Source organism: Halyomorpha halys, unplaced genomic scaffold (genome assembly GCF_000696795.3).
Source record: "Halyomorpha halys isolate HHAL.00 unplaced genomic scaffold, Hhal_1.1 Scaffold899.1, whole genome shotgun sequence".
Classification (NCBI taxonomy): domain Eukaryota; kingdom Metazoa; phylum Arthropoda; class Insecta; order Hemiptera; family Pentatomidae; genus Halyomorpha; species Halyomorpha halys.
This window is the reverse complement of record NW_027105398.1, coordinates 787928-811987: the sequence shown is the minus strand read 5'-3', so window position 1 is coordinate 811987 and position 24060 is coordinate 787928. Positions and strand designations below refer to the sequence as shown.

Sequence of the window (24060 nt, the reverse complement as noted above, 5' to 3'; positions counted from 1 at the left end):
TTGATGTAATTATAATTATCCAAAAAATAGATAAAACTTAAAGACGCTTCTTAAGACATCCAATCAAGCACTCCAATATTAATTAACAAATATATACATAATAAATTACATTAAATCCGGTGTCTAAAAAGAACGTAATCGTATTTTTTAGTATAAAAATATATTATAGCAGAATTGAATCATTATAATCATAAACAAATTAATTGTTATAATCATTAACAGTTATACATCATAATAATTATCAATAGTTTATTTGCTGAGCTACCTTCCTTAATCTGATATGTTTTTTAATTAATTATCTGATAAAATTAATTTGGGTTACTTAAGTTTCACCAAACAGCTGCAATATAACAAAGAAGTTACTAAAGTTTAATTATTCTCGCATTACATAAGTAATTATAATCTGTATAACATAATTTAAATTCTATTGTATTATTACTTATTAATATTAGTTTTTACCACTACCTGAACAATTTTCATATCTTTAACAAATTAACTTCCAATTAACATATCTTTTCATATATATTTAAATTTATAAAAATTTATGGATTACTTATAGTTAATTACTTTAGAATTTATTGTGGACTCACCAATTGGCTGTCTGTCTGCTTGAAGAGCAACCATAGCGCTTGAAGAGCGAAGAATTGACTGCGCGACCCCGAACATGGCACTTCTATTTAATAACTTTTATGGATCCTTCAAAAAGCGTCAGAACTAAAAGGAGTTAGAATAAAACCCCGTTTTGGTGCTGATAAATAATTCAATGTAATTCCTACCGAAGGGCAATGAAGCTGTGGCAAGAATGAGAGGCAACTCCCTCCAGGTAACTAGACGGGGGAGTATGATAGCATTGTCGAGTTTGATTGGTTAATTAAAAGAAAGTAGTTCTAAGATTAAGGAGACAGGGTTAAATTTCAAATTTGAGGAATATTTAAAGAAAGTTCTGTAGGGAAAATAGTGATCTGTAATTGCAACAGGGTGTCATACGTGTGTTAATTTTAATTTTTATTTTAATTGTGTAAAATTCTGAACAATAATTGTTTCTAAAAATTAATGTATCTAAATTCAAAACTAAATTACTGAAATATCCTATCCTTTATAAATAATGTATAATATAGCAATTTTAATAAATATCGTTTTATTTTATTTAAACAAGCCTCTATTATTCATTAATACAGCGGCAAAAGAATGTTTACTAATTTTACATCCAACACCTTTCATTTTTTTAACTTGGGAGTAAAAAGAAGCAAAATATAAAATTTCTTAACAATTTTGACCAAATTTCGTCAATATATCAAAATTTTATCATTTTCTCCACAGTATCATGAAATATTTTCATTTTCCAATTTCATTTGTAAAAAATATTAAACGTTGTATTTGAATGAGTACTTTACTTAATAATTCGATCAATGTCGTATTACCATTAACCACCTGGACCCTGTTTCATAATGAAAGCTAATAGTATTAGTTCATAGTAAAAGTGTAGCAACTAGTGTGGTAATTATACTAATACTTATTTTTTTCATGTTAGGGATGACTATTAGTGATATTACAGGAATTAAAACATACTAAAGTACGAGTTACTATTGTACAAGTCTGCGTAATTGAATTAAGATTAATCTACAAGACTAATAATTGTAATTGTACTTTATTATGAAACAGAGCCCTCGTCTGATTGCCTATAGACTTCATAACACCTCAAACCATTGGAGCCAAAGAAAGAGCAAGTGGTTTACGAGCATGTGTTTCGCGAACAAGTTAATTTTCTTTAATGTGTTAGACTTAACTATTTATTTTCATGGTTTAGTAGTTCTATACAAATAACCAAAAGAAAGACCTAAAATTTTATAATTCTTCACTAACAAACTACTTAGCTGCTTACGAACCATTTTAGCAACTCATATGTATCATCTTAGTAATTGGTAAAATTTGTAAAATATATTTTATTATAATATAAGTGTGTAGTATGTTTTATATATATATTTTATTATATTTGGTTATTGGCTTACGAAGGTTTTCGATTAAAGACATGGTACTAGAATTAAGAAGTTATGGTACTCATTCCACGTTGAATTTAATTTTCTTTAATTTATTATACCATAATTTTTTCACTAGGATAGACGCTTGTAGAGAAACTACCTATTAGTAACGCTCTAATGAAATATAAATGTATACAATTTAAAATGAAAATCGTTTTTCCTAAATCGAATTTCTGTGGTGCCAACTTCGAAATCCTTCGCTGAAATGAATTTAAAAATTTGTTTTATATAAAACAAAATTTACTTAAAAAGATATATGAAATCTTTTTCTTTATTTTTGAGGATGTATAGTAAACTTATTGAAGTCACTCTCTCTAAAATTGTATATTTGTATATTTCCTAAGTGATTAAAACACCCAGCTGAAGAAGAACTGTCCAGCCAACTTGGTAATTTAGTCTGTTAGTAATTGGTTCTTTTGTTTTTCCATGTAATTTTGAATGTTATTAAGTCATCCAGAAGAACTTGATCATTTACTCATCATATCAATGAAAACGCATGTATTTACTATCCAAATTTAATGCGAGTGAAACAGAGGCTTATTGCTGGTGTAATAATAAAGTTGATATAAATTATTAAATTTCGATGGGTGCATAACTGACGCCCGGATGAAAAACAAAATATTTTGTGATTTATCCTCGTTCAAGTTAGTATAGGTTGGTTTATATTTCTTTTTTTTTAATGCATGGTTTTCATGTAATGAGAGGTGATCTTGTTTTTTTAATCTTTGTTGCATTTTCTTATATATTCTTGGTGGAAAAAAGTTGGGATTACAAAGTTGAAATTCGTAATCTTCAATATAAGTGAATAATTTTCAAAACTTCTTTAAGCTTTCAACTAAGCTCTCATTTCTATTAAAATCATTTATTTCCACTCATTTAAAAAAAATAACTGGAAAAATTCAGTATGGGAGAAGAATGTAGGATCTAGTCCAGCTCGAAGCAAAAGATCGGGTAGTTCTGATATGGTTGATATCTTGTTTGGATTCGGATTTACTTTAAAAACCTAAATTTTCGATCGAATATTTACAATAACAATCGATTCACCCAACTACTCAAAAACTATGGAAGCAACAGGTGTCAAGCGTCTTAAGACGCAGATGTATTGATTATGGAAAATGGAGTACCCTGAGAAAATATTTCCTCACAGTAAAATCTGACTACAGGCGATATAGTCTTCCTGGACTATTTTTTGTTTTTCCACTTTCCTGTCCCTCGGATGTACGGAGTTACAAGGCTTGACATCAAGTCTAATCTTCATTTATTCTGGTCCCAGATTGACGCCTTGATCTCCGGTGTCCTTTTCTAGCTTCTCAATAGAAATTGGTAGAGCCCACTAAGGTTTTTCAACCGTATATAAATTTAACAAATTCTGTTAGTTTTATTTGACTACCAGCTGAGGGAACTCCTTTCCCGTTGGACTGTGGAATTCGGTTTTCCTGTACTAATATGTTCTCAAGGCCTCATAAGCAGTGTAGGTTGAGACCACTCGCCTTGGGCATATCGCGTTGATGGTCCTCCAGCACTATAGTGTTTCACAAATCCTGACGGAACATGAGAATTTTAGTGACAAGATAGACCGCCTTAGCCATGAAATAGGCCCCCAATGTCTCATTTATTTAGCTCGCCCTTGGAAACACCCTTATTGCCGAAATGACAGGAAGTAAATAAATAGGTATATAAGTTAGTTTCGAATTGCCCGAAATTAGAGTGTATGTTGTGAAATGTTACCAAAATATTTTTATTCTTTCACTTAAACTTTCTTTCTTTTGGCACATTCAGCTTGAGCGTCTTTTCATGAACGTTACTCAGCCATTAATGTACATTTTTGAAAATGACATTGGAAATAAATTTAATTTTGTTGATATTTTAACTATACATTATTTATAGTTATGAAGATCTTTAAAGAAATATTTATTTCTAGTCTTAAACGCTGTACTGTTTTTAAGAAATGCCCTTCTACTTTATATTACCGGTTAATTGCAATTTATTTATCTCTGTGATTTTTATTTAATGTTTTTTTTATGTATCATAATTTATCTTAGGCCCATGTCCTCTTTGAAAAATGCTGAGGAAATATCTAATCTGAAGTTTGTTGAAATACCTGTTGAAAATATTCGTAACTTCAGTATTATTGCTCATGTGGATCATGGAAAAAGTACTTTGGCAGATCGAATTCTTGAAATTACTGGGGCTATCAAAAAGAATGTTGAAAATAAACAAGTTCTAGATAGGTAAAATGCATAAATTTATTAGATTGTTCACAAGTATGTGCTATTCTGCTAATCTGGTTTAACTATTTTAATAATGCATCTTCCTGTTTTTAAAAAATATTTAAACTGCATACTGAGGAAAATGTTTGTGAGCTTATTATCTGCTTATTATGTTTATTCATCTTAAATGCTATATTCTATGTAATATCATTTAACAAAGGTTTATTTACAATTTGCAATAAGTAAGTAGTTATCATGGAATTGAGAATTTGTTTAAATGGCCTACTAATCAATTATTTTGATCACAGGATAGTGTTTTGTGAAGAAATAGTTCCATCTATGGACCTAAAATCTGAAAATCTTGGAAATGTATTAAATCTATTAAATTTGAAAGTGATTTGAACACATCAGTTCTTAGATTCTTTCATTGATACTTAAGGACAATGCTTTTTAAAAAGTTTTGTGTTTGTCTATTAAGCCTGACAATTGTTATTTATATTTTTTTCATTTCTGATGCAAATTTAGTGGTTCGATAACTTGATAAGGAATACTGAAAAAGTTCATCATAATTGTTTTGCATTATTATGTTTTAGATTCACCTTGATTTTTGTCATATTGAAAGGTGGATAATGCTTATTTCTTAGATTAAATATTACCTAGTTTGTGCTTACTTTACACAAGCTTAAAGTTAAAATTAACCGAACTATTTTATCCTTCCTACTGTTCTTTGTCGTTTAAGATATGGTTTTATTTTGAAGGAAAAACTTCACATTTAGGTTTTTGAAAATAATGTGTTAAGTTAAATATTTTGTCTACAGAAGGATGAGTTTGCTGGAAAATTCAGGAGATCACCGAGTGTGGAATTGTGGAGTATACATGTTGATAATATAGTTGAAATTGTAGTATTGCAATGATAGAAATTGCCTTATAAAGGTAACAAACACTGAACTGAAGAGTAAACGTGTGAGAGGTAGACCAAGTCATGAGTGATAGGATTGTGTTAAGAATGACTTTTTTTGTGTTTTTAGTTTACTACAAAAGTTGGTGGAAGGAGGTATCGATGGTTTCCTAAGCCTTTTTACTTTTTGATTAAAAAATATGTTACTAATATATGTTTCTTTCATATTCTTTCTCCTTGAAGAAAATCAGTTCTTTAACTCCAGTATTAAAGATTTTACAATTTCATATATACCATTCTTTTTGTGTTGGATTGTTTACTGGGGAAGACTCATAAAAATAGAGCGATAAACGATGACTGAAAATCTTGCTTTGGAACATTGTTGTAATCATTACAATGACAGTGTCTACGAAGCTTGAACGTTAAGGCTAGGCACCAAAAAATACCTATTATAAATGGCTGCAAAAAAATGTTATCTATAAAAAAATTGACTTGAAAATCATACATCTCATGCTACAATAAAGCTACTCATTCTAAAAATATTTAAATTCTGTCTAATTCAAAACAAAAATCATCTATATTGGACCAGTATTTGCAAAAGTAAACCGAATTGGATCTAAATATCGTACTGGACTTAATTATTTTTATACAACCATCAAACTGGAGACGCTTTCGACAAGTCAATTTTTTGTGTGTGTCTAGTCATTTATCATTTAATTTTTAATTATGATCATGTACTAATCATGTGTATGAAACAGGTTTGTATAATCGAAATTTGATGCACATGAATCCGCTGGGCACAACTTGTTAACTTTAAACTTACAAGTTTTTTAATCTTATTACTAGAAAAGTTTGTTGTAAAGAAATTTAACTTTTTATTCTTTACCTTCTTGTTATATACTTAATACTTCAATTTTTTTAAATCCATGCTGTACTGATCTGTTGCTAAAAGAATAAATCTTATAGGTCTTATAAAAAAAAATATGAAAATTATTTAGTATTTTCTTTTTACTTAAATTACTTGACAATAAGTCTATAATACTTATCATTGTTCTTTAAAAACTTTTGATAACAAAAGGTTGCAGGTTGAACGGGAAAGAGGAATCACTGTAAAAGCACAGTCAGCTTCTATTATTTATAATTATAAAGGCACTGACTATCTTCTGAATTTAATTGATACTCCTGGCCATGTAGATTTTTCTAATGAAGTTTCCAGATCATTAGCAGCTTGTCAAGGTGTCATACTTCTTGTGGATGCAAATCAAGTGAGTTATTTACTTTATTATTTTATTTATTTATTTTTTTGGAGGATGTGATATTGCTTGTTTAATTTTAAAATACTTTTTTATAAATAAATAATTTTTGTTGATTTAGGGAGTTCAAGCACAGACAGTTGCTAATTTTTATCTGGCCTTTACTCAAGAACTGACCATTATGCCAGTCCTTAATAAAATTGATTTGAAAAATTCTGACCCTGAAGGCGTGACAGTTCAGTTACAAAATCTTTTTGGCATAAACAAGGAAGATGTTCTCAAAGTAATTTTCAGTTGTGGTTATTGTTTGTTTTAATATGTATTTTTTCTTAATCATAAAGTTTATTATACTTTTTTTCAGATATCTGCTAAGACTGGTACCGGAGTTGTGGAACTTTTACATGCAATTATTGAACGTGTGCCACATCCTCCAGCCGACCGATCAAAGCCATTGCAAGCAATACTATTTGACAGTTGGTATGGATTTTACAAAACCATTTATTAATTTTGAATGTATTTATAATTTTTTAGGTATGATATATTTATACATACATTTTTTATTTTGTTTACATTTACACATACATTATTTTTTAGGTATGATCGCTTTCGGGGTGTTTTTGGATTATTTTATATCGCTAATGGAAGAGTTTCTGTCGGTGATAATATCAGATGGATACATGCTCAAAAAGAATATCAGGTCAAATCTCTTGGTGTTTTAACACCTGAAGAACTTTCAGTATCAGAACTGTACGTGAAATACTCTTTACTTTGTAATTTACAATTTTAGAAATCAGCACTGCTACTTTATTTCAAAGTCCTTTATATCATTAAATCTCTGTGAAAGAGACAAAGCTTTGGTGGAATTTGAACGTACTAAGTTATATGATTATTAACAATATTGAATTCATCAGTTCACATTTTATAGAAATAACAAATGAGGAATTTTCTATTAAAAGTTAATTTATAAACTTCTGAAAAGATTTGTTTGACTAATTAAAATTCTATCCCAAAACATTATGCAATTTATTTCAAAATTCTTATTTTTTCCTGCAAAACAGGTGTTACAAACCAACATTATCAATAAAAATTTAGTTCATCTACATTAGATGCTCCAATAATAATTTTTAAATAATAACTTCCCATAATATATATGCTTTTGACAAGAAACTCTTCTAATATATATATTCTCACATATGCAATATAATATTATCCTATGTTTTACATATTTTGAACTTTTAGTCGTATAAATTTATTTCTAGTGTAGCTGGCCAGGTTGGTTTTATAGCATGCAATATGCGTGACCGAAAAGATGCTATTATGGGGGACACAGTAGTGTCAATAGAAAACCCAGCAGAAGCTCTCCCAGGGCTAATGAAATCAAAACCAATGGTGTTCGCTGGGGTCTACCCTCTCGATCAATCACAGCATCCCCTCCTCAGATCAGCTATTGAAAGATTGACCCTTAACGATAGTGCTGTTTCGGTTATTATTGATTCCAGGTATTGTAATTTATTGTATTTAGTTTTTTAGAGTATGTCATTCAAATTGCTGAAAATTTAGAGATGCCATGTCCATGAGGTTAATTTCTGACCAGCATTCATACCAATTTGGACTGAAATACTTTTGATGGGCTTTAACTACCTTATTTCCTTGATACAAAGATTCTCATATTATTTTGCTTTTGTAATTTTCTAATCTGAAATCTGTTTTTATTTATTCTTTCTATGAATTTCCTATTTAAGGAATCAAACATTTATCTTAAATCCAGATTTCACTCCCAGGTATCCCTAACAGTCCTCTAAAAAAATTCACTATTTTTTTTTTAATTGCAGATTAATTTAATAGATCTTTTTTATTTGATCTGACTTTTTTTTGGTTTAGTGGAATATTGAAGAGGTGAATTATAAGTCTGTGAATTTGATATATATATATATACACACTCTTGCTGAGTTAATCTATTTTGATTCATCGATTTTAGTCAATAAACTGTTAAAGCCTAATGTATATTAATGAATATTATTTTTTTTTTTTGTTATCAAACTTATCATCACTTTCTTTCTTCACATGATGGATAAATGTTTGTAGCCCTGCCTTGGGTCAAGGCTGGAGGCTGGGGTTTCTTGGCTTGCTCCATTTAGAAGTATTTTCACAAAGGCTGGAACAGGAGTATGGTGCACATGCTATTCTCACAACACCAAATGTCACATACAAAGGTAGTATATTTAGAAGTTTATTATTTTTTTTTTTAGATTTTATAACTACAACTTTAAAATTTAGAAAGCTTTCCACTAATTTAATTGTGATTATTGCATATATTTGCATTTTAGTTAACAATATTATCTTCTTTTAAAACATAATAATCATTGTTTTCAAGTATGTTCATATATTGTTCTTACTATATTTTACTTTGGTAATGGTAAGAGATTAAGTAATAGAAGTAGTCATTTTTATGAATAACTATTAGTATAAAGTACTTTAACTATACTTATCCCCATAGAAAAATTGAATATGATTTACTTTTAAATTTTTGGCAGTCGTGATACACGGATCAAAAAATATATCAGCTCTTGGTGGAAGCGAGTTATATATTAGTAACCCTACTAATTTTCCTGATCCAAACATTATTTCTGAGATGTACGAACCGATTGTCAAAGCTACTATCATTACACCAGGTTTGTATTTTATTACTGATTTAATGAAACATTTTTTTTCATATTTTATTGAAGAGAACAAATTCTATATATTGTTTTATTAATTCTAACTAATCCTAGTTGTTTTCTTTGAGCTTGGGCTTAATTAATTAGTCGCTTATTTTTATTTGTTAGTTAAAAAACACTTTTTTTGAATTGCCAATTAATTTGCACAAAACAAGTTTTTTGAACCAGCATCCATCATTATCTTGTTCTAAATAATGAAGGAGATCGCTTACATGTTCCATTCATTGTCGAACGGACTTCTTGACTTACTCATTGTTCGTCTTCTTCCTCTCTATGGTTGTTATCAACAAGAGACCACTTATATGTTCGATTGCCCGCTTCTTGACTTATTCTCTTCTTCTTCTCCAGGTTCATTACTAACTCGAGACTGCTTATGTATTCCATTGCCATTTTCTGACTTATTAATTGTTCATCTTTTTTTTTCTCAAGGTTCATGATTAATTGGAGACCACTCACATATTCCATTGCCACTTCTTGACCTATTCATTGTTCTTCTGCTTCTTCCCAACAGTTCATTATCAACTATTTTAGTGCCTATCGCATTGTTTATAATTTGATCATCATTAAAATGCTCAAACGTAGGATCAGCATCACATTCTATCCAAACAGTAATGTTGTTTTTATAATTTTTTCCTTCCAGGAAGATTTCATTCTCATTTTGCTAATGTGGCAGTGTCCTGTTATTTGTCTTCTTTTGTAATTGGTCCATTATTGTTTAAATATTCTCCATATTTTGCTAGAGTTTTCTACTTGGCTTCCAGATAGTGAATGGTTTTGTTGTTGGCCATGGAGCTATAGTTTCATAAATACTATCCTAGATCATAAAATCTTTCTAAAAAATCTCAAAGGTCTTACATAGCCCTTCCTATTCAATATTTTCTGTCTCATGTTATACTTATAAATATTTTTTGTTTCTGCTATTGGGCTAGATGAGAGAAATCATATTTGTGGGTCCAAACTTTGCAATAACAAATTATTATGATGGACAACTCCATCTGCTGTTTTTAAAACTTCTGTCCCTTTATAAAAAGATATATTTATCTATTAAAATTTATATTGCTGTGTATAATCGGGAGTTGTCTGTATTGGAATTATATTTAATTAGTTAATATTATTTTAATTTATAACAGATCTATGTCACCGATCAGTTTGACTTATGTAATAATACTTTTAAGTAAAAAAAAAATGTTTATAGATCTAATCAAGCAAAGTTGTTCTTGCAAGGAGCGGATCTCAAATGTGTCTCCAAGATCTTGATAAAACTTCTAGGTGAATCTTGGCCTTAAAATATTCTACACCTGACAATATGAAGAACCAACTCTCTCCAGGAGTCCTAAAAACAATAATGATAAAAAAAAAAAAAAAAATTAATGTAAGTTCTTACCAAAACTGAGGTCAAATGTAGATTTTGCACTCTAAAAATGGTTTATACATAATTTTTATGAAAATTGAAAAACAAAAATGTTTTTTGCTAAAAATCCGGCCAACCTATGTTCCCTTGAGTTTTTTCAAAAGAGTTGTAGTTTTCTTCTGCTTCAAATTTACTGTGCAGTTTTCTGAAATTTTGCACCATAATCTAAAGTGTTTAAATATAATTCAATATCTTTCTGGAACACTAGAAATACGTTTTGGAAATATAAACGATCATTTTTTTTTCTATTTTAAAACAGGTTTTTCAGTACAAAATGTTATTCTAAAAATAAATTGTATTCATTACCCTTTACTTTTTCGAACGTGTGTTTAATCTTTGAAATTAGATTGTTTCTTTACAGGTTTTGAATGTTTTCCAGGCCTATTTTGTTAATTGTATCACTTAGCAATTGGGATGTTTTGGTAATAAACTCATTTTTATTTCTTCATCAGAACCATACAATAAAATATTTTTTACACATGTCAACTTCCCAATTTTTTTCTGGACTCACGGGATGCATTGATCCCTAATATTGTCAATAGTCCATTATACTGAGACCTGGTTTCCCCTTAAAATTTTTTATCAAAATCAAGCAGTTGCATGTGAGATCCTCTTTTTGTTAGATCAAGTATTGTATATTATATTTTATCAAAAATATAATTAATATTATAAAAAAAAAAAAAATGATTTTATATTTTACGAAGTATTGTATATATTTATTTTTGTTCCTTTCTAGATACATACCTTGGTGGTGTACTTTCACTATGTATGGAAAGACGTGGACAGCAAGAGTCAGCTGTAAATATTGATAATTCACGGGTTCTTTTGAAGTTTTCATTTCCTTTAAGTGAAATTATTGTAGATTTCCATGATAGACTGAAGTCATTAAGTTCAGGATTTGCCTCCTTTGACTATGAAGATGCCGGATATGTGGCTTCTAATCTTGTCAAAGTATGTATAATTATAGGAATAAATTTACCTTTTATTATATTATATATTATATGACAAGGATTTCAGACCTTCAAGTACCCATGTAAGTTATGTTAAAAAAAAAAATAACTAGCTGTTTTTTTTTTTTCTTCAACTTTAACCATAAAGGAAAATCGTTCTCCTCTGCTGTTAGAATTTATATATAAAAACAATAAAAGTTTGCATTTATAACTGAGCTTCCTTTGAAAGTGGTTATTTATTTTATTTTTTATGAGACTAAGCATGTATTCACTATTAAACACTGATTAAACATTATCTTAATTCTATATTTGCTTATAAATTGAACTGAACCACCAAAAAACTAAATAAATATCAATTTTTCTAGATTGTCATTTTATTAAATGGATTGGAAGTAGAAGAATTGAGTAGTATAGTTCATTCATCGAGGGCTGTTGAGTTGGGAAAAAGAATGTGTCATAAACTTGTTGACATAATTCCAAGGCAGCAGTTTCAGGTATTTTTTTTTCTCCTAACGCTAGACTTAAAGTACTAATCATAAAGATATAAAATAAATTGGGGTGAGTATAGACTACAATTTTGACTGTGGAAGGCAATTGAAAATTTATTTTTGAAAATGGAAACTTTGTCATTAAATATACTAACATTATCTACTGATGAATCTTGAAAAGAATTAGCTGTTTCATTTTATAATTTAAAAAATTGAAAAGTTTGCATAAAGGTACTCGCTTACCTTAAGCATATCGAGCAAAAATTACTTTCATTCATTTTCAGTTATTGGTAATAGAGCATGAGGTTTTTTTTTTTCTTCTGATGACCATTGTTCACATAATCATTCATAATTACTATACATTTTATCCAATTCCAACGATATACAACTGTTGGAAAGCTGGAAACCTGATCTTTTAACCTACATAAGGAAAAAATAGATTAATTGCCTTTATAAGGCTGAAATAATAGTTTAAAGAAAAATTTTTCAAACATTTTATTTTATATCTCTGATTCTAATTTGTTTAATTAGGTCCAGTTAATGCCATTTGGTGCAGTTTATAGAGCCCTAAATCACTTTTAAGTGTGATTTGCTGAATCCTGTTGAAGTTATTTCTATTTTTTTGATTTTTCAAAAGTACCTTACTTATCTTACCTTTGAAACAGATACTTTCAGGGAGTATGTTGGTTTATGTGAGACATATCACAATCTCACAAGAGGAGGTCATAACAAAAAATATTAGAAGGCAATCCATCCTGGCCAACCCGCCTCACCAATTTAGCGGCAGGCCTGTTTAGCCTTTAAAAAATGTTCTTAAAATGAGAAGAGAAGACTTAAAATAGTTAAATCGAGCAACATTTAAAATGTGGCTGAAATTGGAACAACGGTACAAATCTATTCCTTATATTTCAAGCTGCTAATAATTTTTTTTTAATTTGGCAAAATGTTACTGAGTTATTCATTTTAAAGTTATGGGAATAAAGAAGGATAAAATGTCTCACATTAAATCAGTAATGTTGAAATTAATATAAAAATTCCAACTTTTTATTACATAAGAACTTTAAGAAACTTGAAACTTTTTCTCTCTTATATTATTGATACAGATAAATAGAGACAGAGAGTTCATTTTATTGAGCCTATTTATAAATTGTACAGAAGTTTTTTTATGTTGGAAAAAATTTTGATTTCATCACTTTTTGCTGATTTCTGATGCAAAAGAAGAAGAGTAGTGAAATATTATGTTGGGACAATCCTGCTCAAAGTGAGTGCAATTGATTTAATCATTTAGTATTTTTAGTCAAATAATGAAAAAAGTGTATACCAAGTTTCTTAAAAATATCTATATGGATTAGGTAATAATGGTGGAATATCACTTTGTTGAAATATGTTTAAAAAAATAATTATATACCATATTAGCTTTTAATCTATACTTATTTATGTGTGGCATGTGTAGATAAAAACAAAATTAAGTTAAATTAATATTTTTACAGATTGCAGTTCAAGCAAAAGTTGGTGGAAAGATTGTTGCTAGAGACAATATAAAGCCATACAGAAAAGATGTTACTGCAAAACTGGTATTATTTTTTTTTTCTGTTAGTTGATATGGGTAATGATTTTATTTAAAAATTTATTTTTAATTATGAGGTATTTTTGGCTTGAATGATGAATCTTATTTATTGCCTTGTTTTTTTAAAATTTATTTAAGTTAGCACTTATTAGTTATTCAAATATTTTTAATTTACTTCTAAAATTAGGAAAACAAAATTTATTTGAACCCTTTAATACAGCCATGCATTTAAGTAATAATCTTTTGACTTGCAAAAAAATTGCAATTTTTAATAACTGACATATCGTCACCTCTCTCTTTAAAATAAAAATGTGGAAAATATAATTTTTTTGAAGATTTTTTACAAGATTAAATCTTATAAGCATAAATCTTGAGCTCCAGAAAAATTTTTTCCCTCAAATTGGGAAGTTAATAATTAAAGGTCGTTCTTTTATTTGTTTTCAAAAAAATAATTACATTAACATTTGTTTCTTAAGCTTTTTTCCAACAAAATGTATATTGTCTAAAAAAAAATTAAATTTAAATTTTGGTATTTTATAATCTAAGAATAAAGATTAAATAAACAATCAAAGGATAAAAACTTGAAATAGTTTTCATATTTAAAAAAATGTACAAATTATTTAGTAGTTAGTAAAAATTAAATCATAATTTTTTTTATTTCCACTATTACAATGCAATTGTATTTAATTGTGTGAAAATTTTATTTGAAGAACAGAAAGTTTTTTGTTTTTAAATCAAATATGAAAAGATGAGTAGGGGTGTGTTCTTCATTGACCTCAACCCCCAGTCATCTTCCCCTATATATTGTCCATGGTCAACTATCTACTCATCTTTTTTAACTCAAAGTTCTTGAATAATATTTAGATCATTGAGGTTCTCATTAAATGTATGTTCAATTGTATTTGTGTTTATAATCTCTCCTCTTTTTCAAAGTATGGTGGTGATGTTACAAGAAGAATGAAACTGCTAAAACGGCAAGCAGAAGGGAAGAAGAAGTTAAGGATGATTGGAAATATTGCTTTACCTCGAGAAACATTCATCGAAATTTTGAAGCGATGAAAAGAATCATTGGATATGCATATTTTAAGTTATTGTGTATATATTTTTGTATTCAAAATGTTAAAATATTTAATTACAATTGTGTAAAACTAGTATGCTTTTTATCTTTATTTATTTATTAATTTTAACTTAGATTAGTTTAATACTGCAGACTATTATCCAATGTTTTATTATTTTAATTAATTATTTATTAAATCAGTAAACATGAAACAATAAAAAAGGGGTTTCGGAATAATTATAAGCCTAAAAGAAAATGAAGAAAATGAAAAATTAGTTGATGGTTATATTAAGTTCTGAGAATCATTCTGCTATTTAAATTTGGTACCAAACCAAAAATAAGTAAATCCATTATTCTCAGAGAAAAGCAGATGGAAAGTTTTTTTTTTAAATTTTATGCATCATGGAACATAAAGCTTCATAGTTTTGGAGGATTACATTTTTTTTTTTCTGGTTAGTCACAAAGGTTTATTACTTAAAAATAATAAACAACATTCATTAAGTAAAATTTTACTGTCATACTGACAAATATATTTAATAACCATGATTTATCTTTATATTTTAATCTATCAAACATATATACAAAGCATTTACCACGTTTCAAAATTCTCCTCAAACTGCATTTTCAGGTCTAATCAATCACAAATGTCCCAATTTTGAGTACAGTGTTATCATTCTTGTTAGTGTTGGACAACAGAGAATATGTTTTTTAAAGACTAATAAGTATATGTAGCAGTCAGCTCAAATAACAAAAACAGTTAGTTTTGATATAAAATCATTTTATGCAAAGACATAGGTAGAGTCAGATCTCAAGATAATACAGGGTTCTGTTCATCCTTCTTTGTCATAAATTGAAATAGTCCTAGACAGAAAAAAACTTAACATCAAAATTTTTATGTAAAAATGTTTTGTTTACTGGACGTATATGCATAAAAATAAATTAAATACATATTTGGATATAAAATTTATTCATATTTTTTCAAAAGGTGCTGAGTATTGACATACAGAATTGATTGAATTGTCCAGATTTGATTATAAATTGACTAAATCTAGTTTTACGCTTAGAGTACACATCTGATAACAAAACATAAAAGAAGTTTCTTACTTATTATTTACTACTTGTCATTTTTGAGTCAATATCTCGTTTTACTTAAGTGCAATCTGATGTGTTAACGAACATATACTCATTCAAATAACATGTAAATGAACTATGTTAGTTTTGGTTGTTTTCTTCCCAAGATATTAAAAAACATCAATTTTTCAAATGATCAAAAGCATTTCCCCTGATAGACATATTTTTCAAAACTGACTTGCCTTGTAGACTTCATTTGTAAACATCAAACTATTAACATTGAAATAAAAGTAAGTAAGAAGCAATACTGATAAAGCTATAGTATATGTTGTAATTGTATTCTGACCCATGTTTGTTAACTTAGCAAATTTTTTCTGAGATTTTGTATTAAAAATAAATGAAAAAAATTACTTTCTCCCGAACCAACAGAACTGTGTAACTAAATTTCACAAGAATTTTCTAGGTTGTTTTTTAGTAAATAATGTCAATATTACAAGAAGTAGAAGCAATTAATAAAGATGAAGGGAAAGGAACAAATTTTAAAATCTTTAATACACAATTTTGGAATGATACTTATTTTGCTGAACTTTTTATCACAATATTTTAGTAATTTAAAAAATGAAATTATTATTTAAAAAAAAAAATTAGATTTAAAAACAAAATGATCTAAGTACAATAAATCATAATAACAGACTATAGGTGTGTCGGTTAGGAGTGAATGTATCGAAAAGACCTTATCTTTAGACTGAATTAAAAAAGTCATTCACTTATCTTGTCAAATGTGTTTGCCTTAGCCAGTTCATCATTATCTCTCAATTATACAACTTTAAAACAAAGTTGCCTTCACCCTGAACATTTATCTCAAATTCTTTTCTGAAGTATATGTAGAAAAATCTTCACCAACCTGTGATTGATTTTATGGTCACCTACCAAATTTGAATAATTAATATTATTTTCTGAATTATAATGTACGTATATAGTTCCAATTGCGTGCCTATGTGCCAACTTATACCTATTCAATTTATTGGCACCACAGATTAAAAATAAAATATTAATGATCATTATAAGGCAGAAGTTCCATGATAATAATAATTAGAATAAGACAGCCAATTCAAGCAGGGAAATATTTATATTGTAGTGGAAGAAAATCGGATAACAGGAGTTCACTCAATCAGACTGACACTGCCAGGATTGTTGAGCTCTTCTAAAAAAATAATAATTTACCAGTGTTGCCTCCCCCACTACTTCCGTTTCATTTTCTGTCACAAAATCAATTTACTCCTGAATAATTTTTTTTTGTATTTCTTAAGCTGAACGTCAGTAAAGAAATTTCACTTCTAAAGATTTCATTGATAACCAATTGACATTAAAATAAGTAAGTGAACATGTTCATAAAACCTTGTCTGTGAACGGAGTGGCTGTTTAGGTAGGATTTGAATTCGGCAAGTTATCTTGTGTTACACACATCTATTACAGACACAAAAATTTAATGAAGCATGTACATAATGTGAACTGATATTTTTTATTTTATTTAGTTTCATTTTTTAACAATAAAATCAATACATACATTTTTGGTGAATAATAGAATATTTAGCTCGAAAATAATGTAAACGTATAATAAAAATTAGAGTTATACTAAATCTACACCTTCCTTGTTTGAATATTTACCAATTTTACAATCTTTTCTCTTTTTATTGTGGTTATGTGATTATAAATTATAATAGGGAGTGCTATAAATTTTCTCTTTTCATATAATTTACAAATTTGAGTTTTTTTTTTTATTTTGTTTTTTCAGTTCCAGAGAGTAATGAATAAAAAAAAAAATCTGAGAGGGGGGAAAAGAAGGAGTTGTAAACCTCAAATGTTTTTAAAAATAACAAGGTACTATGATGTTAGAAATAAAAAATTAAATAAAGGCATTTATTAAATAGTAAAAAATATATAATATAATATTTAAGAATGAGATTTAAATTTCAAAGAAAATATAAGAGTATTGGGATTTGTAACATCTGCAACAAGTATTTCAGAACCATTTTTGAGTCCTAATTCTGCTAGAGATTTTTTCAAATTTTCTCTAGTTCTTTCTTCGATACTTTTTACAGTGGGGATGTATAAGGTAAACGATTTTCCATTGAGAACAGTAGTCAAACCAGGATTTTTCATTTGATAACTTTCATTTTCACAAAGGATGTCAATCAGCTGTTGAAGTTTCAAGTTATCATTTTCAATTTCCAATACTTTAGGAACATTAGAACAAGCTAAACAATCTTCTTTTTTCTCTGCCTCATATGTGTATGTATAAATACCATCTAAATCATTGAAGACCATATAGTTTTTTAATGGTAAGCAACAACTAGTAGCCATTTTAAAAACTTCGGTTGCACAGGCGGCAGCAATGATGGCATTTGTTGAAGCGACAGCGGGTATTATATTTTTAATAACGCCTTGAACAAGCCTATATGTAATACCGGGAATATTGAATTGGTTAGCTCTGTCTTGAGCTTTCTCGTGAATCCAATTAATATGATGAGGATCGTCCCCATCAATAGCACAATCAAAAGGATTTTCCTTAGGCCATTGAATAAGCTTTACATATTCAATACAATGCTCAGGAAGTCTTGGTGTATTAGCAATAGTGCAAAGAGGATAGGTAACCTAAAACAGAAATAAGCTGTTATAAATCTAATAATTATAATTTTAGTTATGGATTTTTACTTTTTTAATTATGGATTCAAAAAATGATAAATTATTATTCTCTTACAATTGATGGAAGGGAATGATGATGATTTTAGTAGTTTTAATTAAACTTTAACATGTAGATTTAATAATATAAATGAACAACTCAACTTAATTGAGCTACACAAAATAAATTATCATAAAAATATCATATAAATAAAAAAGAGAGTCCAGAAACAACCAATGAATCAAAAGCCGTTTATTATTAACCTATTAGTTTTGACATTATGTTTGGAATTACTGCATCTATTTGCTTTTAAAATAATACTAAAAAATAGATTTACAGTTACATGCACTACTATCTGGTAAAAAGAGTGAAAGCAAGGTCAATTTGAGTAAACAATTTTGTAACACAATCACCCCTAGGGTAAAAATGGTACACGGCTGGTATATCAAAGCCCTACTATAAAACACATGTTTTTATAATTAATTAATGTAAAATCATATAATAATGTTTTCTGCAATCTATAATCCGGATCCACTTCAGAATAATGTTATTAACAACGAAAAATTAATCATATGAACACTCCACAACCCACGAGGACTCAGCAACAGAAGTTTGGAAGATCATGTCGAATGTTTTGTTATTGTGAAGTTACAAAAAAAATTCCACATGATTGGGAAAATGAAATGACGCAAATCTTACAGTTGATACTGCTAAAGCAACCTTTAAAAACTTGAAAAACGAATTTGTACCATAGACACCCCACACTTTATGGTACAAACTGTTCAAGTATAAACTGGAAAAACTTTTTGGTTTTTATTTGTAACAGAATTATTGCAATAAAAACACTGTTAAATAAAAAAAAAGATGAAAATATTTTTTTTACAAAATTGTTTTAAAACCTTACAATGTTACCTATCTCTTATGAAGTGGCTTAAAGCAAACCGATTTTATGTGTTATACATCATGATTCTTGAGAACTATTAAAAAAAAAAAAATTAGGGATATTAAATTTTGTTGATACAAATACAATCCATTAAAACAAAACACAATAAAATTAGCGTTCGGAAAAATAAAAAAACAGAACCTCAAAGGGCTATTACTTTATGGTATTAGATATGTACACAAGTCTTTCAAATGCTCAATAGCTAATCAAACAAGATCAAATTACACCAAAGCTCAGAAAAAATTTTAATTTGAAATTAATTTTTGAAAAGTTTTTGTGCAAATAACAATACTAAAGTTAGTTATGTACTTACTTGTCGAAAAATATGAGAAGTGTCGAGTTATGAGAATAAAAAGAAATGAAAAAGTGGTTTCAAGTGTATATACCAGACATGTAAGTCTCTAAGTTAATGTTATAATAAAGGGGAGGATTTTCAGCCCATGTTTCACTGATTTTTCAAGTTCAAAAGCCATAATGTGTTCTGCAGAAATTCTTAAACATTAAACTGACTGCTATTATGGTGGAACGCATAACAAGTCGAATATGTTATAAATCTCTTATGTAAATTAGTTAAATAAGATGATTATCTGATACATAAAATAAGGACAAGTTGATTTTTAACAGTGCTTAAAAAAGAATCTCTGGCTTTGGTCAGAAATGTAATAAAGTTTTATAGCACCAACTATTTTCAAATATAAAGAAAGTTGTTCTTGTTCTTCAAACAATTATCTCATATTATTATAAAGAACCACCTTTGATGGCATTTTTCTGTTGAGAGAAAATCTACCAAGTTAGCCAAAATTGGTACTGAGATAATTCAGCATAGAGAACCAATTCTGTACCTAATATCTTGCATTTTTTCTCAAAAAATTATGTAAAAAAAAAACATTAAGAATTTTCTGAAAGGTGTACAATTAAATAAAATGGTTGACAAAACAAGCTCAAACTAAAATTACAGTTACATTAATCATGGGCGATGTATCAAACTGTATAGAAAAAAAAGAGAAAAGGGAGTAATTAAACACAAACCTGTGGTGGATATAAATCTAAGGTGCAATCAACACATGCTGACATTCCAGGAAGAATAACCCTGGCATTGCCTTTAAAACCCTCAGTTCCTCCATCTATTATAGGAATCAGGGTAGATTGATCAAGTTCTCCATTTTCTTCATAAGAAAGCAATGAAAGCATCATTCCATTAATCCATCTTCGAGCGACAATACTATCTAATCCACATACAACAATATGGAATTGACGGTAGAAATCTTCATCAAAGTCTTGAATTTTATTAAAATGTGGTGTAACTTTGCAACTAGGAATCCTTGAGTTGATGAAATTTGCTGCTACCTCTGCTTTTGATTGTCCAATATCTTTCCTTCTAAACAAAAACTGACGGTTCAAATTCGATAAATCAATAATATCCATATCTATAACATCTATTTTCTGAAAACCCATAAGAGCCAGATCTTTGAGTAATTCACAACCAAGTCCTCCAGCACCAATCACAAGAACTTTACAAGATGTCATAACAAAGTTAAGCACTTCTGGAGAGGCTTCATAATTTGGATGACAGAAAGGTCCAGCTCTTTCTAAAATTTTCCTAATATGGTTCCATCTTCTAGGATATTGTTGGTCATCAGTGTTATCAGACATGGGGGAATCCATTTTATCACAGCAGTTAAGTTATCACATAAAAATATACACCTGATTGAGATAAAGAGTAAAATCCTATAATTATAATTTGTTATCTATTGGTATCTTCAATTATTCATCAGTTATGGTTACAACTGCTTATAACAATAATGCTACCTCTGTGAAAGTAAAAAGTGTTTTGACAAGATAGCCGTTAACGAACGCACGATCTTCAACTAATCAAAGAGGTACGATACATTTTTACAGTTTGAAGTGCTACTTTAATTTTCTTTCTAATGTTAGTTAATTATAACGTGAATAATATTATAACCAGTATGTATTAATTATTAATATAATTAATTGAATATCAAATTATGGATCATGAAGTAATTAATCATTTCCTAAAGAGAATGGAATAAACTAAGATCATTTTTTACGTTTCATGAGATTTTGAATAGTTTTGTTCAAGGTGTTATATCACACATATGTTATTAAAGCATCGTTTCGCCCAAGTGATGCTTGCAATCATCATACTGGGACGATAGCTTATTACCTTTTTTTTTTCCTTTTGAAGAATTAATCAGACTTTGACACGTTTCTGTCACACACCCTTTTAAAACGTTGCATATGCCTTTTCTAATTGAGGAAAAAGTCAGTTGAAGGATTTTTGATATAACATGAAGAATAATTTCTTTCACTATATAAAGTACAAAAGAAGAAAGACCATATATTTACTTCCACTTATCTATTACACATGAAATATACACTAACAGGAACCATTCCCCTCTTTAAAAAAAAAATATAGATATTTTAACGTTTCTTGAGTCTAAATAACTAAGTCTGTGAGTTTGTTTGTACGTATTTGAATAGCCTAGCTCAAAACCGATTTGTCATACGACACTGAAATTTTATAAATAAAGCAGGTATACCCTCTGGACGTTACAGCTCTACCAATGTTGTTGAAACCAATTCTATGAAAGCTCGCTTTTAAAAGTACCATTTGAATATGACAGGCTTCTTTCTAAATATATATATACATTGGCCTACTTTACTGAAACCATGTATTGCATTTTGTAATTTCGTATACATTTAATAGAACCGGTGATCTAGTTTCCACACAAAATAACAAAACAAATTTATTGGTTATGTAATAATTTTGAAATGTATGCAGAACAAAGACAGAAAACAATATGAAACATCTGATTTTTGATAAATATAGAACACTTGTCCATACATACTAAAAAAGGTCAGTTCATATATGAAAGGGTAAGTGGATAAAGATGATATGTAACTGTTTTTGATTCTTTAGCGTGGATGGGTGTAAATAGGTTTGGTGCCTGTCTAGCTAGTTTGAGATATTCTATTCTCAAAATCTAATTAATAACTGATATACCTAGATGTAGAAGGAACTAAGTACACTTCTAAACATAACAAGCTCCAACAACAAAAAAATTGAACCTTGTTTTCTTACAATTTACTGGTTGTAACATAAACACTTCATCCCCTTCCCCTTCATATAAAAACAGGTGTTGTATATTTACTAAAAATTAAATATAATTTGATTTCTCGTACATGATTGCTAACGCGTAATCTATTGCCATATCAAAATTTTAATTAACCACTTTGGTATCATTGATAATATTATATTACTCCGCATTCGTCACTGCCTCTCCGTTCGCAGTTGTAGTAAGAAGCCTGATACTAGAGATATTGAATCTAACCTCGTATGTATTTCATAATAATAGGGATGTAGAGCAACTATTCAAAAACATAAAGGTTGAAAAATTCCTCTAGGACCATTTTGAATCTTTTCCGAAAAATTTTTTTTTCGAAAAGAACTGTTTTTATGTTTTCATGATATCCGCGAAATGTTAAGATTATTTTTATATTTTACAGTTCGTGTTGCCGTCCGGACAGCTTCACCTCCCTTATCACCTATCTCTTACACGTGTCTGCGTCGTCCTTGCTTTGGAGCTCACTGTTCTGCATGCTTGTTTTTGTTCAGTGGCGCCAAACTTCATTGGTCACCAACACCATTTATATTTTATTTAATTTCGCTAATATTCGTTTAATTTGATTATTTACTATTTTATTTATTTATTTTATTTTATTTTTTTCCTTCCGTTCAAGATAGTAAACTTTCTGATTTTAAAAACTGAAACACCAATTTTATTGCTTTATCATCGTCTCCAAGGGTTTTTGAGATATCTTGGTTTAATCCTAAGCTATTGAGGTGTGGTGTGAAATATGGGCATAGATGGAAAATATGGCTTATTGCTAGATTGTTATAGCAACACTGGCAGTTCGGAGGCGTTTCTTTTGAAATAAGATAGGAGTGAGTGAGCCTCGTGTGACCTATTTTCAGCCTGGTAAGTACAACCTCCTCTCTACGTCATTTGCGACTAGTGGTACCCCAGGGCTTGACACTGTCCTGCATGTTTCTCAATGATATCGTCAGATTTCCTTCGAGTGGTTGAGTGATCAATTCACTTCTATTTCCTATTCTTGGTTTGCTCACTCATTGGTATATTTTAAATAATTTAGAAAAAATAAGAATAGGGTAGTTAAATTTATATATATATATATAGTGTTTAATTGATAGTAAAGGTAAAGGTAGGAAAATAAGCTTTTGAGGACGTTATCTTCAAAATAATCTCAGATTAGTTACTGCATTTTATCAATAGCTTCTTACTAATTTCAGTCGAAAAATAATTTTGTTTTCTAGTATTTTCCTTTCTTCTCCTGTCATTCTCTGTTAGACGCGTCTCAAACCGCTGAATTTTTCGCTGTCTCAAAACACTGAATTTTTTATTTCAAAGAATACAAATAAGTGTTAGGAATAAACTATTCAAACTTTATGTGTGATAAAAAAGCAAACATCAGTTTTAATTATTAATCTCTGGCAATGGTCAGATTCTCCACTCAAGTTGAGTGTTTGCGGCTTTAGCGCACTTGCTCGGCCTCCACTGGGTCATTACCAGTGATGCGGCGAGAGGGATGCACTGGGATCTCTCGAGCTCTGCTCTACCCCTCACACGTGGGAGATAGAGTGGGCTCAGGGATCCTCAGGTCGATTCTGTAAATATTGTATATATTATTTTATCATTATGTTATTTTATTTATTTATTTTTCATACAGATA

The 24060-nt window shown here is 28.9% G+C and overlaps 3 protein-coding genes across 3 annotated transcripts in view; 1 reads left to right on the top strand and 2 right to left on the bottom strand.

Annotated features, from left to right (window-relative positions):
* LOC136796622 (fatty acyl-CoA reductase 1-like) overlaps window positions 1–792 on the bottom strand; it is an 11069-nt gene extending 10277 nt beyond the window's left edge. Inside the window, exon 1 of the mRNA XM_067050863.1 lies at window positions 591–792. Within this exon, the coding sequence (XP_066906964.1) occupies window positions 591–666 (76 nt within the window). The 5' untranslated portion in view covers window positions 667–792. The remainder of the gene's footprint in view (window positions 1–590) is intronic.
* A 3053-nt stretch (window positions 793–3845) lies between these two features.
* Window positions 3846–14685, top strand: waw (Translation factor waclaw). Its single transcript, XM_014430588.3, has 13 exons — window positions 3846–4011; window positions 4082–4270; window positions 6226–6412; window positions 6522–6683; window positions 6762–6877; window positions 6995–7147; window positions 7660–7899; window positions 8486–8613; window positions 8935–9072; window positions 11265–11479; window positions 11844–11972; window positions 13457–13540; window positions 14467–14685. Exons 1-13 carry the CDS (start codon window positions 3929–3931, stop codon window positions 14590–14592), a joined length of 1950 nt encoding a protein of 649 aa, XP_014286074.1. The 5' UTR covers window positions 3846–3928; the 3' UTR covers window positions 14593–14685.
* A 2882-nt stretch (window positions 14686–17567) lies between these two features.
* Uba3 (Ubiquitin-like activating enzyme 3) lies at window positions 17568–21203 on the bottom strand. The gene is made up of 2 exons (XM_014430580.3): window positions 20317–21203; window positions 17568–18316 (listed from the first exon to the last, which is right to left on the bottom strand). Exons 1-2 carry the CDS (start codon window positions 20950–20952, stop codon window positions 17615–17617), a joined length of 1338 nt encoding a protein of 445 aa, XP_014286066.1. The 5' UTR covers window positions 20953–21203; the 3' UTR covers window positions 17568–17614.
* Window positions 21204–24060: the final 2857 nt, after the last annotated feature.

Excerpts from the sequence above, each read along its gene's own strand:
- waw (XM_014430588.3), top strand. The coding sequence starts at position 3,929 with ATGAAGATCTTTAAAGAAATATTTATTTCTAGTCTTAAACGCTGTACT. Across the intron at positions 4,271-6,225 it reads AATAAACAAGTTCTAGATAG|GTTGCAGGTTGAACGGGAAA; the intron begins GTAAAATGCATA and ends TGATAACAAAAG. Across the intron at positions 7,148-7,659 it reads GAACTTTCAGTATCAGAACT|TGTAGCTGGCCAGGTTGGTT; the intron begins GTACGTGAAATA and ends ATTTATTTCTAG.
- Uba3 (XM_014430580.3), bottom strand. The coding sequence starts at position 20,952 with ATGGATTCCCCCATGTCTGATAACACTGATGACCAACAATATCCTAGA. Across the intron at positions 18,317-20,316 it reads TAGATTTATATCCACCACAG|GTTACCTATCCTCTTTGCAC; the intron begins GTTTGTGTTTAA and ends TTTCTGTTTTAG.